A 16,586-nucleotide genomic window follows, 5' to 3' on the forward strand; every position below is an offset into this window, starting at 1 on the left:
AGTTTAAATTTACCTGATTTGTATTGGTCCTAGAGGTCAAACTCAGGGTCTCATGTATTCAAGGTAGATACGATAACCTCTGAGCCATCTCCCCTGCTGATTTATTGTTATTATTTAAAAAAAAATTTTATAATAAAGTTTATTGCTAAAGCTAGTATAAAAATAGGTTTCTGCATAGCAGAAGAATAAAAGCCAGAGATGCCCCCTCTAGCCCCTGGATTATGCAAAGATTCTGGGTGTATCTAATACTATTTTAAAAAAATTACTAACTTATTTTGCCACCAGGGTTTTTATTGGAGTTTGGTGCCAGCACTGTGACTCCACTGCACTCTCATGCTGTTTTTCCACACACCCCCACTCCTTTATAGTTTATTTTTCCACCCCCCCACTCCTTTATATTTTATTTGATTGGAAAGGGAAATTGAGAGGGAAAAAGAGAGATACCTGCAGACCTGTTTCACCACTCATGTAGCTTGTTTGCCCCCTGCTGGTGAGGAGTAGGGGCGCAAGCCTCGGTCCTAGGGCAATGAGTACATGCAGTCTGGTGCATAACCACTCCATGCTGCCCCTCAATTTATTTTAAACTTGAGTGCAAGCCAGCAAGTGTTCATTATCCATGGAGTTCCAGCTTGTTTTCTTCTTTGGGGGAAAAAGATGTGTGTAGCTTTTTAAGTCACTGGTTCCTTGATAATATGATTTTTGTAAATATCAATTTGTGACATTGACTCTGTATTCAATAGATTGTGAGAGCCCTTTTGGTTGTTTTTAATGTGCTGTTGTTTTCTTTTTGCAGTTCTAATTGTGGAGTGGTAAACATATACAGTCAAGAATCTTGTCTCCAAGAAACAAATCCAAAGCCAATAAAAGCTATAATGAATTTGGTAACAGGTACTAATTCTCTGGCTTTCAACCCAACTACAGAAATCTTGGCAATTGCTTCAGACAAAATGAAAGAAGCTGTCAGATTGGTAATGTTTCCTTATTTTTCTCTTTCTCTTTATTACTGATAAAGAAAAAGATTAACAAGAAATATCTATTACTTCAAAAAGTAGCTTTTACAGTGTAGAAATTATTAGCATTATAACTTTTGGATGTGGTTGTGGAAATATGCTAGCGACCCAATTTGTATTTTTTCAGTTCTTTTGTAACAGCTGTGTTAACTATTCTTAACATTTCTTATGTGTGATCTTCATTTTTCAGAGGTTTCTTTCTGCATGTATATTAAGGACTTTGTGTGTGTGTGTGTGTGTGTGTCATACACTTGGTTTCTCTGCAGTTCTCTTTAATCTGCCTTTTTGATGACTGGATAATGAGCAATTAGAGACAATTCTTAGATTATGAGAACAGCTTGACCTTGAAAGGAGATACAATAGTGTGAAAGTAGACTGCAATTTAAATAGTTTAATAGGGACTTGGAACTAGTTCACCAAGTAGAGTGCACATTACCATCCATGCTTGTGGCCCTGTATTCAGGCCCCAGCACCACAAATTGGGGTAAAGGAGCTCAGTGGATAGTGGAGCATTGTTGGTATCTCTCCCTCTCTAAACAAAACAAAAAAAAAATTGAGGCTGTGTGGTCATTCAAAAGTGTTGTATGTACCCATGGCCTTGAGTTCATTCCCTGGCGCCACATAAAAAGCGAATAAATATAAGTAAATGAATAGTTGGTCAGTACTGTGGCTATACCTCTGTGCCTGTTAGGATGACTAAGTACATATTTGTATTCATGGTTAAGAATTATTGTAGAGACCTCCTCCTCTTCCTCCTCCTCCTCTTCTTCTACTTCTTCCTCATCTTTCTCCTCTTCTTCTACTTCCACCTCCTCCTCTTTCTCCTCTTTCTTCTTCTACTTCCTCCTCCTCCTCTTCCTTCTCCTCTTTCTTCTTCTACTTCATTTTCCTCTTCCTCCTTCTCTTCTTCTACTTCCACCTCTTCCTTCTCTTTCTTCTTCCTCCTCCTCTTTTCTTTCTTCCTCCAGGGTTGTTGCTGGGGCTCTGTGCCTATACTACAAATCCTCTGCTCCTGGAGGCCTTCTTTTTTCCCATTTTATTTGACAGGACAAAAAGAAATGGAGAGGATAACACAGAAGGAGAGAGACAGAGAGATACCTGTAATAATACCATCTCACCACTAGCGAAGCTTTCCCCCTGCAGGTGAGGACCAGGGGCTTGAACCCAGGTCCTTGCACATTGTAACGTGCTCAACCAGCCACCAGGTTCCACTTGCTGTCATGATGCCAACCGGACTTGGGAGAGAACCCCATCAATGTGTCCTGGAGCCCCACCTCCCCAGAGCTCTGCCCAACTAGGGAAAAGAGAGGCAGGCTGGGAGTATGGATCGACCTGCCAATGCTCATGTTCAGCGGGGAAGCAATTGCTGAAGCCAGACCTTCCACCAAAAAAAAAAAAAAAAAAAAAAAAAAAGCTCACACCTTACCATGTTCAAGGACCCACGTTCAAGCCCCCAGCCCCCACTTGGAGGGGACAAGTTTCACAAGTGATGAAGCAAATGTCTCTCTCTTCCTCTTTCTTAATCTTTTCTCTCTCTTTCAAAAATGAACAACAACAAAAATACTGTAGAGTTAACAGTCAAAGCAAGTGACTACTACAGAGAAAGGATATAATTCAAACTAATGGAGGAAAAAGGCCCATGGGGCAAAATCTGGAGGAAACCAGGCCCAGGCTTTCAAGAATCTTCTAGTGAGTCACACATGGCATATTTAACTCCAGCAATGAATTCTGACATGTGCTAAGTGTTAGTTACCAGAAAATCTCACCAGGTTTTTATTTTGGGTTGCTCACATCCTCTGTATATATCATGTTCCAAAAATTATAGTAGACTCCCAGAAATAAAGGCAGGTGTTCATTATAAAGCATAGTGTACAAATGATTTAGTCACAGCCATTTTTATCATTCAGGAGGAAATTTCACATTAGTGTAAGGAACTATTTACTTGTCAGGTCTCCAGAGGCCAGTTTAGGACCACTCTTGCAAGCTTTCTTTCCTAAGGATACTGACATGCTGGTGTTAACTCTCTTCTGTCTAGCTTCAGAGTTCAGTTTAAATGTCAGTGTATCTCCGTGAAGTTCTGTACCCTCAGGCAGAACTGATTTCTTTATTCATTTAACAGTATTTTACTCTAGGCACCACTATATAGGTGGCATAGAACTTAGATTCATACTGTGCTGCTACCAGTATATTTTACAGAAACTTTTTTTCCTGCTCTATCAGCAAAACGATTTGCATACTTCATCAGCTTTTTTTTTTTTTTTTTTTGGTACTGGGGGGTCTTCTGCCTGTGTGATTCCACTGTTCCTAGTGGATTCTTCTCCCCTTTATTTTTCTTTTTCCTTTTTTAATTTCAGAGGTGGAGACGAGAGAGAGGAAAGATACCATAGCGCCACAGTTCATGGAGTCCTCCCATAGTGCCATGTATGGTATTGAGGGCTTGAATGCAGGTCCTTGAGGGTGGCAGAATATCAGCTGTCCCGGGGTAAACTATACTGACCCTAATACTTCAGCACTATATAATAGAATATAGTGTACAGAGATTTACAATAAAGTCTGTTTAAAAAAATTGAACTGAGTAACCCTTGGGATTCACACACCCAAATTCAATAGCTACGGAATGACTGGACTGCTTATAGGTTCTTATTTCTTATTAGCATTTTAATGCCTTTCCAATGGAATTCCTTGGAATCCTAGAATATGTATAGAACCTCAAGTGTAAAGCAGGGTAAGGAGGAGGCTGAGGCCCTGCATTATAGAGAGCAGTTTTGTAATTACCTATGATGTATATTGACATTTATCATAAAGTTTTCTTTGAGGGGAAAACATATCTTACTAGAAAAGATTTAGAAAGTACAGCATTAGGGGCCGGCTGGTGGTGCACTTGATTGAGTGCACGTTACAGTGCGCAAGGATCCAGGTTTGAGCCCTTATCCCTACTTGCAGTGGGAAAGCTTTGCAAGCGGTGAAGCAGTGCTGCAGGTGTCTCTCTGTCCCTCTCCCATTTTATCTCCCCTCCCCTCTCCTCTTGATTTCTGGTTTGGTTATCTCTATCCAGTAAATAAATAAAGATAATTAAAAAAATTAAAAAAGAAAGTACAGCATTGTGTTTAATTGCCTCTGTTAAACAAATCATTTGATAAATAAGGAAATACTCTTAAGTAGTCTTAAAATCTCCGCTCTAATAGTAGTGGTAGACTGGCACATGCAGCTCTGTCATTTTGATAGCTGGAATTGTTTCTGAGAACTGTTTCCTCTTGGCATAATATATTCTGCAAGATGCCTTATCGTTAGTTATGCTAGTTTGCTTCAGTGATCATGACAGCATTTATGTTTTTTTATTATGGCAAAATCACATGAGGAATTCATTAGTAACAGCCAAATTTCATTTTTGAAATGGTAGTCAACCATAATATAATGAAAATAAGCCAGGCATAGCAGCTTCACGATTCCTCAGTGAAACAGTGTTAGTATCGTTAAGGCAGTCTCTTATAATCATCCAGTCATTATCCCAGCACACAACACTGAATATAAATCTAAGCTATTGCACAACAAGAGACGATAAAGTTAAATTGTTAATGTCTAATCTTGTATCTAGTAGAAGGCTGTAGAACTTCTCCATTACGTTAAGAATGGTCGAGCCTTACCTTTTGGGTTTTGCTGTCAGAGCCTTTAAATCTAATGACAGAAATGTGTTGGACATAGAAGGAACTACCTGGCTTAAAGAATGTGGCTTACAGGGGGCGGGTGGTGGTGTACTGGGTTAAGCACACATAATACAAAGTGAAAGGACCCATGTATATATCCTGGTTCAAGCCCTCAGGTCCCCACCTGCGTGGGGGGTGGGATGGGGGGTGTGTGTGTCAATATACAAGTGGTGAAGCAGATCTGCAGGTGTTTATCTTTCTCCCTTTCTGTCTTGTATATTGTATATTGTATATTCCCCTCTCAGTCTCTCTCTGTCCTATCCAAAAAATTGAAAAGAAATAGCCACAGGAGCAGTAGGTTCATAGTGCAGGCACCAAGCCCCAGCAATAACCCTGGAGGCAAAAAAAAGCAATGGGCCTTTTTTTTTTTTTTTTTTTCCAAGTGTTTCAGCTACTTGTGTCACTTCACAGGCCCAACTGTAGCTTCTAATACAAGTTCACTAAGAGGTTAGAGCATGACTGGGTTCTGACTGGGGGTGGGGGACAAGATATACTAACTTCGTTAGAAATTACACTGGGGAAGTAGTGCAGCGGGTTAAGCCGACATGGCGTAAAGCACAAGGGCCGATGTAAAGATCCCGGTTCGAGCCCCCAGTTCCTCACCTGCAGGGGAGTTGCTTCACAGGCAGTGAAGCAAGTCTGCAGGTGTCTCCCCTTTTCTGTCTCCCCTTCCTCTTGATTTATCTCTGTCCTATCCAACAACGATGACATTGATAACAATAATAACTACAACAACAGAAAAAAACGGGCAACAAAAGGGAAAATAAATAAATATTTTTTAAAAAAGAAATTATACTGGGAAATGTTGCCAGTAGATGTTTTGTGTGCCTTCATTTACAGATAATAGAGGAAATAAATTAATAAATTTAGAGACCAGAAGATAACTCACTCAGAGCACATTCCTTGTTGTGCATGAGGTCCTGTATTTGTGCCAGCACCATGCAGCTGTTGGGGGGTGGGGGAGTCCCACTATGGTAAAGTACTGCTGTGATGTCTTTTTGTTTTTTCCCTATATTCTCTTTCCCCATTCTTCTCTCTCTAATTTATTATCTTTATTTATTTGATAGGGACAGCTAGAAACTGAGAGGAAGAGGGGCCTAGAGAGGGAAAGAGACAGACATCTGGAGCATTACTTCACCGCTTGCAAAGCCCCCCCCCCCCCCCCCCCCCGTAGGTGGAGACCAGGGGCTTAAACCTGGGTCCTTGCACATTATAACATGTACTCAAACAGGTGCACCACCACCCAGCCTTCTCCACTCTTCTCTAAAAAGTAGAAAATGAGAAAATACAGTGCAGGAGGCACTGGGTTTGAACCCAGCACAACATGGGAAAAGCTGGAATGGAACTGGAGGAGCTTCACAAATGGTGGAGCGACATTATAGTGTCTCTTTCTCTTTCCTTCTTTCTTTTCCTTTTATTTTTATTTTTTTCTTTTTATTAATTGTGGTACTCCATGTTGGCTTCAGGTAATCATTACCACTTTCCCACCCACTATGGGACTATGGGGGTGATTCTTTTTTTTTTTTTTGAAGTTTTTTTTGTTTGTTTTTGTTATCTTTATTTATTGGATAGAAACAGCCAGAATTGAGAGGGAAGGGGGGTGATAGAGAGGGAGACAGACAGACACCTGCAGCCCGCCCTGCTTCACCACTTGTGAAGCTTTCCCCCATAGGTGGGGACCGGGGCTTGAATCTGTGTCCTTGCACTTGAACCTGTAACACCTTGCGCACTGGTGCACTCAACCAGGTGCGCCACCACCTGCCCCCCCCCCCCTTTTTTTAATCTCTGGGGCTCAGTGCCAGCACGCTTCTGCTGTGCCTACTGTTCATATTTTGATTTTTCTAAAACACTGGCCTGTTTTATTAAGTCCTTTGAGTAAGAATATACTCAAGATTTTAAAGGGATCTGTACAGAGTAATAGCTAAGACTTTTAAAAGATTAAATCAAGTAGCTTTAATGGGCCAGGAGGAGTTCTTGTTAGCTTTAAAGCCCTTGCATTAATGTCAGACTTTTTAGAATCTACTTTTTGGATAACTTAATAATGAAAAATGAATGGGAGAGTTACTGTAAACTTTAAAAAATAATAGTGGTCAACAGAGAGAGTAGAACCTAGTAACTGAAATGTTTAGTGGAGAAGGCTTCACCCATTACTTGTCTAAATGAAAATTACCTTGGTAGACAGTATAAAAATCTTATCTGAAGGTGTGGAGAATGACAATGAAAGTGCATATCTGAGTGATAATTCTGTGTTTAAATTTAATATTTCTGGAAGAGCTAGAAAACATTTGAAATTGAATTATTAATGTACTCATCTATTTAAGGTAACTGCTTATGTGGTTGGGGTATAGTTATTCACAAATTGGATATTGTTTTGTCAAAGTCTTAAAACTTAGGCCCATTTTTCCCAGAAGCAGGCTGGTCTTGTGAGGTAAGCTTTTGGCTCTTACTATATCAGAACAGTTTCACTTGGTGAACCACATCTACATCTTTCTCAGAGAGAGATGGCAGAAGATGAAGAATATATTACATAGCTGACAACTGTAGGTGTAAAAAGGAAAGTATATGATATTGAAATACTTGATGTGATTTTGCCTAGGCTTCAATAAACCTTGTATTCTCTGACACACTAGCAAAAGTGATGCTGCCTTTAAAAAATTTGAATACTTCCCATTCTTTCTCTTCCCTCTCAGCCAATAGCACTTTAAAAATCAAGTTTTTTTTATTATTATTTTTTTAATATTTATTTTATTTATTTATTCCCTTTTGTTGCCCTTGTTTTATTGTTGTAGTTATTATTGTTGTTGAATAGGACAGAGAGAAATGGAGACAGGAGGGGAAGACAGAGAGGAGAGAAAGATAGACACCTGCAGACCTGCTTCACCGCCTGTGAAGCGACCCACCTGCAGGTAGAGAGCCGGGGTTCGAACTGGGATCCTTATGCCGGTCCTTGTGCTTTGCGCCACCTGCGCTTAACCCGCTGCGCTACAGCCCGACTCCCAAAAATCAAGTTTTAATTTCAAAACACTTCGCTGCATTAAGCTGTTATTTCATGTACACTACAATGAAAATGAACTTTTTATTTCAGCAAAAGGAATGAATAAATTTATGAAAGATGCAGTATTTAAAGTTTCCCCCCCTCTACAGGTTCACCTTCCATCTTGTACAGTATTTTCAAACTTCCCAGTTGTTAAACAGAAACATCTTTCTCTTATTCATACCATGGATTTTTCACCCAGAAGTGGATACTTTGCCTTGGGAAATGACAAGGGCAAGGCCCTGTTGTATAGGTAGGTACTACTTATGTTAAAAAGTCAAAAACACCTTTTTTTGAAAATGTGAAGAGGAACTGTTATAGTCTCAACTTTAAAACAATATAATTTATTTTTAAATTTTTTTTCTTATTTCCCTTTTGTTGCCCTTGTTGTTTCATCATTGTTGTTAATATTATTGTTATTGATGTCGTTGTTGGATAGGACAGAGAGAAATGGAGAGGAGGGGAAGACAGAGATGGGGAGAGAAAGACACCTGCAGACCTGCTTCACCACCAATGAAGCGACACCCCCTGCAGATGGCAAGCTGGGGGCTCGAACCGGGATCCTTACACCAGTCCTTGCATTCTGCGCCACGCCGGGACGCTGGTGGTGCACCTGGTTGAGCACACATGTTACTTTGTGCAAGGACTTGGGTTCAAGCCCCTGGACCCCACCTGCAGGGAGAAAGCTATGCAAGGTGGTGAAGCAGTGCTGCAAATGTCTCTCTCTCTATCACCCTCTTGATTTCTGGCTAGCTCTAGCCAATAAATAAAGATAAAAAAGTAAAATATTTAAAAGAAGAAGACAAGTTACCACTGTAAGTTTGGTTAGCATTCATTACCAAACATAATTACATAGGAAAAAAAAGTCTTTGCTGCCATTAGAACTCAGGATATCTATTGCTTTGTCTCTTTTATTTAGCAGTATCACCCCTTCCTTTTTTTTTTTTTTTTTCTCAGTTTGGGCTCTTATCTATTTATTTATTCATTTATAAATAATACCGACAATTGGAAATCTATTTATTTATTCATTTATAAATAATACCGACAATTGGGAGTCTGACGGTAGTACAACAGGTTAAGCACAGGTGGCACAAAGTGTAAGGACCAGCCTAAGGATCCCAGTTCCAGCCCCCAACTCCCCACCTGCAGGGGGCGTCTCTTCACAAGTGATGAAGCAGGTCTGCACGTGTCTGTCTTTCTCTCTTGCCCTTTCCTCCCCATCTCTCTCCATTTCTCTCTGTCCTATCCGGCAATGACAACAAGAATAACTACAACAATAAAACAATAAGGGCAACAAAAGAATAAATACGTATTTAAAAAAATTAAAAAATAATAATAATGACAATACCATAGGCTAAGAGGGGTATAGTTCCACACAATTTCCACCACTGAGTTCCTTATCCCATCCTCTCCATTGGAAGCTTTCCTGTTCTTTATCCCTCTGGGAACATGGGTCATTAATGGGGTATAGAAGGTGGAAGGTCTGACTTCTGTAGTGGCTTCTCTGCTGAACATGGGCATTGGCTGGTCAGTCCATACTTTCAGCCTGTCCCTGTCTTTCCCTAGTGGGGCAGGGGTCTGGAGAGGTTGGGGTCTAGGGTACATTGAGAAATAAGACTCTTATAGAGTTTTGGTTATAAATGAGAATTTCCTTTTTCCTAAGCTCCAAAAGCCATTAGAGTCTTCATTAGAGCATTATTCTCTAGTGAGACTGTTCCTAGTAAGAGGCCTGTATGATAGTATTATAATAGGATACGACTGACCAGGCATTTTCTTTTATTTATTTGTTTATTTATTCCCTTTTGTTGCCCTTGTTTTACTGTTGTTGTTATTGATGTCATTGTTGTTGGATAGGACAGAGAGAAATGAAGAGGAGGGGAAGACAGGGGGAGGGAAAGATAGACTTCTGCAGACCTGCTTTACTGCCTGTGAAGCGACTCCCCTGCAGGTGGGGAGCTGGGGGCTTGAACCGGGATCCTTACTCCGGTCCTTGTATTTTGTGCCAGCTGCGTTAACCCGCTGTGCTACCGCCCGACTCCCCTGACCAGGCATTTTCGAGACCCCAACTTGATGCATTTATCTAAAATTTATCTGAGGAATTAGTATTAAGATCCTTCAGAATGTCAGATTGAAGAGTCTCTTAGTATAGCTTCCTGATAAAGATGATTGTAATTGTCTTTTCCTCACCTGAAATCCGAGTTTCATTTTGTGATCTGATTAATAATTCTCTGGCTAATCATGAAGTTGTTTGATGGGTTTGCTTTCCTTTTTCAGGTTACACCATTACTCAGATTTCTAAAGAAATTATTTGAAGTAAGTAAATTCTTTATTTTTGCCATTCATTTAATCCATAGAAAGGAACAGATTTAACAGAAAAACTGTCTTCAGTTGTAATTAAAGCTTAAATAAACTCCAGCCCTCTTATTCTGTATGTATGTATGTATGTATGTATGTATGTATGTATGTATGTATGTATTGAGATAAAAAGTGATACTGGTGGCCTGCCCCTGGTTATTTTTAGTAAGTTTAATTCATCAATGTTGCTGCCCTGTTATTTTAAATTTTAGGACAGACTTCCTTTACCAGTTTGGCCTTGATGGTTATTATTATAATTATTTTGCCACCACCACTCGTGACTGTGTTTCAAGACTCAGGGAGGGAGAGACAGACCATCATTGAAGCTTCTTCCAATGTGATGTGGGCAGGGGTCAAACCTGGGCCACACTATTCAAGTCAGATATTTTGCTGACTCTCAGCATGACGTTGGATATAAGATAAGGTAGTAGTTCTGGGGTTGAGTTTTGCACTTGTCCTGTCCACTACAATCGGTCATTTATTTCATCTTTGAGATTCACTAATATTGAGGAGAGGCTTTGGGAAAGTATGCATAGATTTAATTAAGGGAAAGAATTTTGAAGGTAGAGGAACTTGAAGAACTTGAAGAACACTTTCCAGGTGTTCTGCACTCCCTGCATTGCCAATACTTACTAGTTGATGACTAGCAACTATAAATCAAGTGTATGACTTTTTTTTTTTGGTTCTTTCCTTAGATCCAGTAGAGCTGCATGAGAAGCCCATCCTGATATATCTTCCCAGAAACTTTCCTGAATGTGTGATTGTATGTGGATAGTGATTTATTAAGCCATCTGTGTTTACTTATCAAAAAAAGTCTTAATAAACATACAGCAACTTTTGTTTTGAAAATAAATGTAATTCTTTCCTTTCCACCCCTGCCCACACACAACTTGGATGCATCTATTTTAAGATGAATAACACCAGAGATTTGAAGTACCTGACTAGCTAAAAATAATACAGTCAGACATTTTCATATTTCATAATTCCTATTACTATTTCTCTCCTCCCAGCATAGATCTTTCCATGATTCAGGTAGTAGCTAACAGACTCTAGTGAGCTATGGAGGTCAGTTGGCTAGATATGAGAATGATGGTAATTCATGGAATGAAATTTGAATTTCCAGGTTTTCATAGTAAGGTAGTTATTGAAAAGAAAAAACAACCACCAACTTTTTGGGTTTAGTACTTCAAATAGTTACCACTGTTATTTGGGGGGTGGGGAAGAAGCATTTGAAAACCTGGCACACTTGTCCTACTAATATTAGCTATTTTTCTTATGGAAGTGTTCACTATTCCAACTTAAATATTTAGCTTAACACTGCTTACAAGTGGGTTCTGTATTCTTTGTCATAATGTAACTTTAGGCTAGTCCCTATGTTTCCTTGGAAAAATCAACTAACGGGGCCAGGCAGTGTCATACCAGGTTACAAACGTAGTGTGAAGTGCAAGGACCTGAGCAAGGATCCCAGTGTGAGCCCCCAGCTCCCCACCTGCAGGGGGGTTGCTTCACAAGCAGTGAAGCAGATCTACAGGTGTCTTAACTTCCTTTCCCCCCTCCCTGTATTCCCCTCCCTTCTCAATTTCTCCATGTCCTATTAAAAAAAAAAAGTCAAAACTGGCCATATGAGCAATGGATTTGTAGTGCAAACATCACGCCCCAGTGATAACCCTGGAAGCAAAAAACAAGAAAAAGGAAAAATCAGCAGACTATATTTTCTGTATTTAAGCAGTATTGAATGGATTAGATATGAGCAGTACTGAGTAAATCAAAACCTGTGCCCCACCTCTTTGCTAAAAAGCATAGGAAAGTATAGGAGGGGCCAAGCAGTGGTGCTCCTGGTTAAGCATACACATTACAGGGCATCAGTGTCTGGTTGCATGGGGGAGGGGGGGGGACAAAGAAGAGACCAGGAACTCCTGAAGGAGTGGAACGCAAATCTTTATTCACCAGTACACCCCAGAGTTGGGTGTGATCACAGCGGTTTAGGCCACATGGAGCTAGCAAAATGGCCACCTCCTACTATGCCCACCAGCCCTTCTCCAGGTCTTCTCTGGGTCAGGACTCAAGAGAAAAAAAAGGGGTGAAATAGGAACAGCAGCAGCAAGATTTATAGGGTAAAGAAGGAAGTGGCAAGTCAGACAGGGATTGGCTAGGAAAGGGGGTGGAGAGAGGAAAAAGACATGCTGGGAAGGTGGAAGTGTCTTTCCTTAGCAATTGTTGGATGGTTTTAACATGGTGGGGATCTTTCAGGCAAAACAATGATTATGTAAGCAGAGCAGGGGGGCTGGCTTTAAAGCCCAACCCACCAGGACCTTGGTTTAATCCCCTGGTCCCCACCTACAGGGGGAACCTTCATGAGCTTCATTGTTGCAGGTCTCTTTCCCTCTTTATCTCCCCACTCTCAATTTGTCTCTATCCAATAATTAAAGATTAAAAGGAAATTTATGTATAGGAGAATTTTTTTAAAAGAATTATTCATTAGAAAGATAGGAATGAGAGAAAGAACCAGACATCACTCTGGTACATGTGTTGCTGGGGATTGAACTCAGGACCTGATGGTTGAGAATCCAGTTCTTTATCCACTGTGCCACATCCCAGGAGAATGTTTTTCTTTCTTTTTTTTTTTTTTTTTTTTTTTTTGCCTCCAGGGTTATTGCTGGTGCTCAGCTCATAGTCTGCACCATGAATCCACTGCTCCTGGAGACCATTTTTCTCCCTTTTGTTGCCCTTGTTGTTGTAGCCTTGTTGTGGGTATTGTTGATGTCATTCGTTGTTGGATAGGACAGAGAAATGGAGAGAGGAGGGGAAGACGGGGAGAAAAAGATAGACACCTGCAGACCTGCCTCACTGCCTGTGAAGCGACTCCGCTGCAGGTGGGGAGCTGGGGCTCCAACCGGGATCCTTAAGCTGGTCCTTGCGCTTGGTGCCATGTGCGCTTAGCTGCACATGCTGCGCTACTGCCCGACCCCCAGGATAATATTTTTCTGTATGATGACTCTGACTGCCCAATTCCACCTACCTATATTCAAACAAATAGGTCAGTGATGAGTATATTCAGTCTTGACTTTTCTAGTTCTACTGGTAATGACATAGAACAATTTTGCTAATGTATTCTGTCATTTTCCTAAAAGAACATTTTCCACTAAGGGAAGCTATTGCTGTCCAATTGTGGAGGTACTTTCTCTTTCCCCTTTTCAGTAGCTTCTATAATAAGCAGTGCAAAAAATTTTCATGTTCCTAAAACAGGTTTGCTTGTTAGTGTTATTTCTCTCTTCAGTTGCTAGAGGGCAGCATTGCACTATGGGAATGATTGAAAGCAAGCGATACTGTTGCTTTTTTTTTTTTTTTTTTTTACCATCAGCTTGTCTTTAGCTTCAAGCTAAGTCATTGTTTTAAAAGTGGACACCAAACCTTACATGTACTTACCCTATGCACTTATATATATGGCTTTAAGAGTAAAAACTTTACAAAAATTTATCATTCTGGAAAAAAATGATGGAAACAGTTTAAATTTAAACTTAACATTTCAGGAACATTTTAATACTATACTAGGGGCTGGGTATGGAATCCCCAGGTCTGATTAATTTCCAACACAAATAAATAAGCTATCAATCCTGTCTTATCTTTTAGTGCTTTTTCTCCTTTATGGAAGTTGGGAATTTGAATTATGTTTTCATTGCTGCTTCTCACAACCAGAGTGCCTAGCTAACTCTTCAGTGAGATAAGAGCTACAATCATAAACATATTTACACAATTCTCTTTTTTAAAATATTCATTATTAGATAAAGACAGAAATTGAGAGGGGAGGGAGATAGAAACCTGCAGCCCTACTTTACCACTCTACTCCTGCAGCTGGGGACTAGGGGCTTTGTACACTGTAATGTGAGTGCTTACCCAGGTGTGCCACCACCTGCTCTCCTCTCTCCCCAACTTTTATTTAAAAAAAGAATGCTTCATGAATTTACATGTTATCCTTGCGCAGGGGCCATGCTGATCTTCTCTCGTCATTCCAGTTTTAGTATATGTGTTGCCAAAGCGAGCACCCAATATTTATTTATTTATTTATTTATTTTTACCAGAGCACTGCTCAGCTCTGGCTTATGGTGGTGCAGGGGATTGAACCTGGGACTTTAGAGCCTCAGGCATGAGAGTCTGTTTGCATAGCTAACCATTATGCTTTCTACTCCCCCCACAATTCTCTAGTGGCAGTTGCTGAGAGCATGCATGTGGAGGGGTAAGGGTTGATCTGTGAAGTGGTAATTTCATTATCCAGAGCCAGATAGGATAGATTCGGGTTTACTTGTAAAGATTAATTGACAAGTTGAAATCTAGTATGTTTTTATCTCCTATTCTGAGCTAATTCAACAAACTGAGGAATTACTGGTGTTTTGAACTAGTTTATATGAACAATTTATAGGTGTGAAGTCTTTTGCCATACTGGATGTTAAGTGTGCACTTGTACATTTTTGGTGAGGAGATGTTACATCTCTAAGTGCACAGAATGAAGCAGTCAGGTGCAGAGTTTTGATCTGCATATTCACATTTTAACTCAGAGGTAAGAGGCAAATGTTTGTAAAGTAAAGTGCATCCTCACACCTGCAGTTAGTTGTTAAGTTTGGGTTCCATTTTTTTATTATCTTTATTGGATAGAGACAGCCAGAAATCGAAGGAGGGATAGAGAGGGAGAGAGACAGAGAGACATCTGCAGCACTGCTTCACCACTCACAAAGATTGCCCCCTGCAGGTGGGGACCGGGGGCTCGGACCTGGGTCCTTGCACTGTAACGTGCGCTCAACCAGTTGCACTACCACCTGGCCCCTGGGTTCCACTTTTAAGCATCTCCAAATTCATTCTGCAAACATAAGAACATTATCTATTCTGTTATTCTTAATCTGAAGGAAATGGGGTCTAAGGTAAGAGGTGTGGGCAAAAGGCAGAAGGTGGAGAGTAGGAATAACATTAGACTCCCTGGCATCAATATACACCTTTAATTGTTTCTAAGGAATATATTTTCTTGTTGGAGGGAAGTCAGTATAGATTTGGAGAACTCTTATCCTAAAGCCATCCTTAAGTGGAGCAGTGTTTCTCATAGGAGGCTAAGCATTACAGCATGAGATACAGCACACACTCCAGTAGACTGTAGGGAGACTAGACTCTATGTTATGCAAAAAGTAATTTTGTTTCCTAATATACTATGGACTGTGTGGATACCTTATAAAGAAATGTGTATGTCAGGGATATATACTTAAGAACTTTCTAGGGAGTCGGGCGGTAGCGTAGTGGGTTAAGTGCAGGTGGCACAAAGAGTAAGGATTCAGGTTTGAGCCCCCGGCTCCCCACCTGCAGGGGAGTCGCTTCACAAGTGGTGAAGCAGGTCTGCAGTTGTCTTTCTCTCCCCCTCTGTCTTCCCCTCCTCTCTCCATTTCTCTCTGTCCAATCTAACAACGACGACATCAACAATAACTACAATAACAATGAAAATCAACAAGGGCAAAAAAAAAAAAAAGGGAAAATAAATAAATATAAAAAAAAAACCTTTCTAGGGAATTGTCCCTACCTTATTGCCGTGTCATATCTAACACTTCTACAAGCACATTTCCACCTTCAACTTTCCTAAAACCTAGTATTTTTTTATTACTATTCTTTTTTTTTCTCTTTGCCTCCAAGGTTATTGCTGGGGCTCGGTGCCTGTACTACGAATCCACTGCTCCTGTGGCTATTTTTTCAATTTATTTATTTATTTATTGGACAGGACAAATTGAGAGAGGAGGGAAAGAGAAGGGGAGAGAAAGATAGACACCTGCATACCTGCTTCAACGCTTTTGAAGAGACCCCCTCCTCCAGGTTGGGACGCGGGGGCTCGAACCGGGATCCTTGCGCCAATCCTTGTGCTTTGTACTATGTGCTTAATCCAGTGCCTCCCTTAAATTTTTTTTATATTTATTCCCTTTTGTTGTCCTTGTTGTTTTATTGTTGTAGTTATTATTGATGTCGTTGTTGTTGGATAGGCCAGAGAGAAATGGAGAGGAGGGGAAGACAGAGAGGGGGAGAGAAAGACACCTGCAGACCTGCTTCACCACTTGTGAAACAACTCCCCTGCAGGTGGGGATCTGGGGGCTCGAACTGGGATCATTACCCCAGTCCTTGCTTTGCTCCACCTGCACTTAATCTGCAGGGTTACCACCCAACTCCCATAAATTTTGTATTCTCTATAAGTAATCTCCCCTTCCCCGCCTTCGCCTTATTCACAGGGGTTGCTTGTGAGGACCTCCAGTAGATGCCTGAAACTGGATAGTACTAATTCTTTCACATAATTTTTTCCCTATATACACATACCTATGATAGTATATAGATTTGGCACCATAGGAGACTAATAGCAGTAAGAAATAGGACAGTTAGGGACCCACACAGTGCTGCACCCAGCTGAGGCACACATTATCATGTGCAAGAACCTGAGTTAGCCCCAGCTTTCCACCTGCAGGG

The 16,586-nt window shown here is 40.6% G+C and overlaps 1 protein-coding gene and 1 non-coding gene across 2 annotated transcripts in view; one reads left to right on the forward strand and one right to left on the reverse strand.

The window, feature by feature from the left end:
- UTP18 (UTP18 small subunit processome component) overlaps positions 1 to 10,942 on the forward strand; it is a 32,465-nt gene extending 21,523 nt beyond the window's left edge. Inside the window, exons 11-14 of the mRNA XM_007525545.3 lie at positions 794 to 968; positions 7,859 to 8,001; positions 10,023 to 10,061; positions 10,799 to 10,942. Coding sequence (XP_007525607.1) covers positions 794 to 968; positions 7,859 to 8,001; positions 10,023 to 10,047 — 343 coding nt within the window. The 3' untranslated portion in view covers positions 10,048 to 10,061; positions 10,799 to 10,942. The remainder of the gene's footprint in view (positions 1 to 793; positions 969 to 7,858; positions 8,002 to 10,022; positions 10,062 to 10,798) is intronic.
- A 3,098-nt stretch (positions 10,943 to 14,040) lies between these two features.
- LOC132542254 (U6 spliceosomal RNA) lies at positions 14,041 to 14,146 on the reverse strand. Its single transcript, XR_009553357.1, has one exon. It is a non-coding gene; the product is annotated as a U6 spliceosomal RNA (small nuclear RNA).
- Positions 14,147 to 16,586: the final 2,440 nt, after the last annotated feature.

Source organism: Erinaceus europaeus, chromosome 12 (assembly GCF_950295315.1).
Source record: "Erinaceus europaeus chromosome 12, mEriEur2.1, whole genome shotgun sequence".
NCBI lineage: Eukaryota > Metazoa > Chordata > Mammalia > Eulipotyphla > Erinaceidae > Erinaceus > Erinaceus europaeus.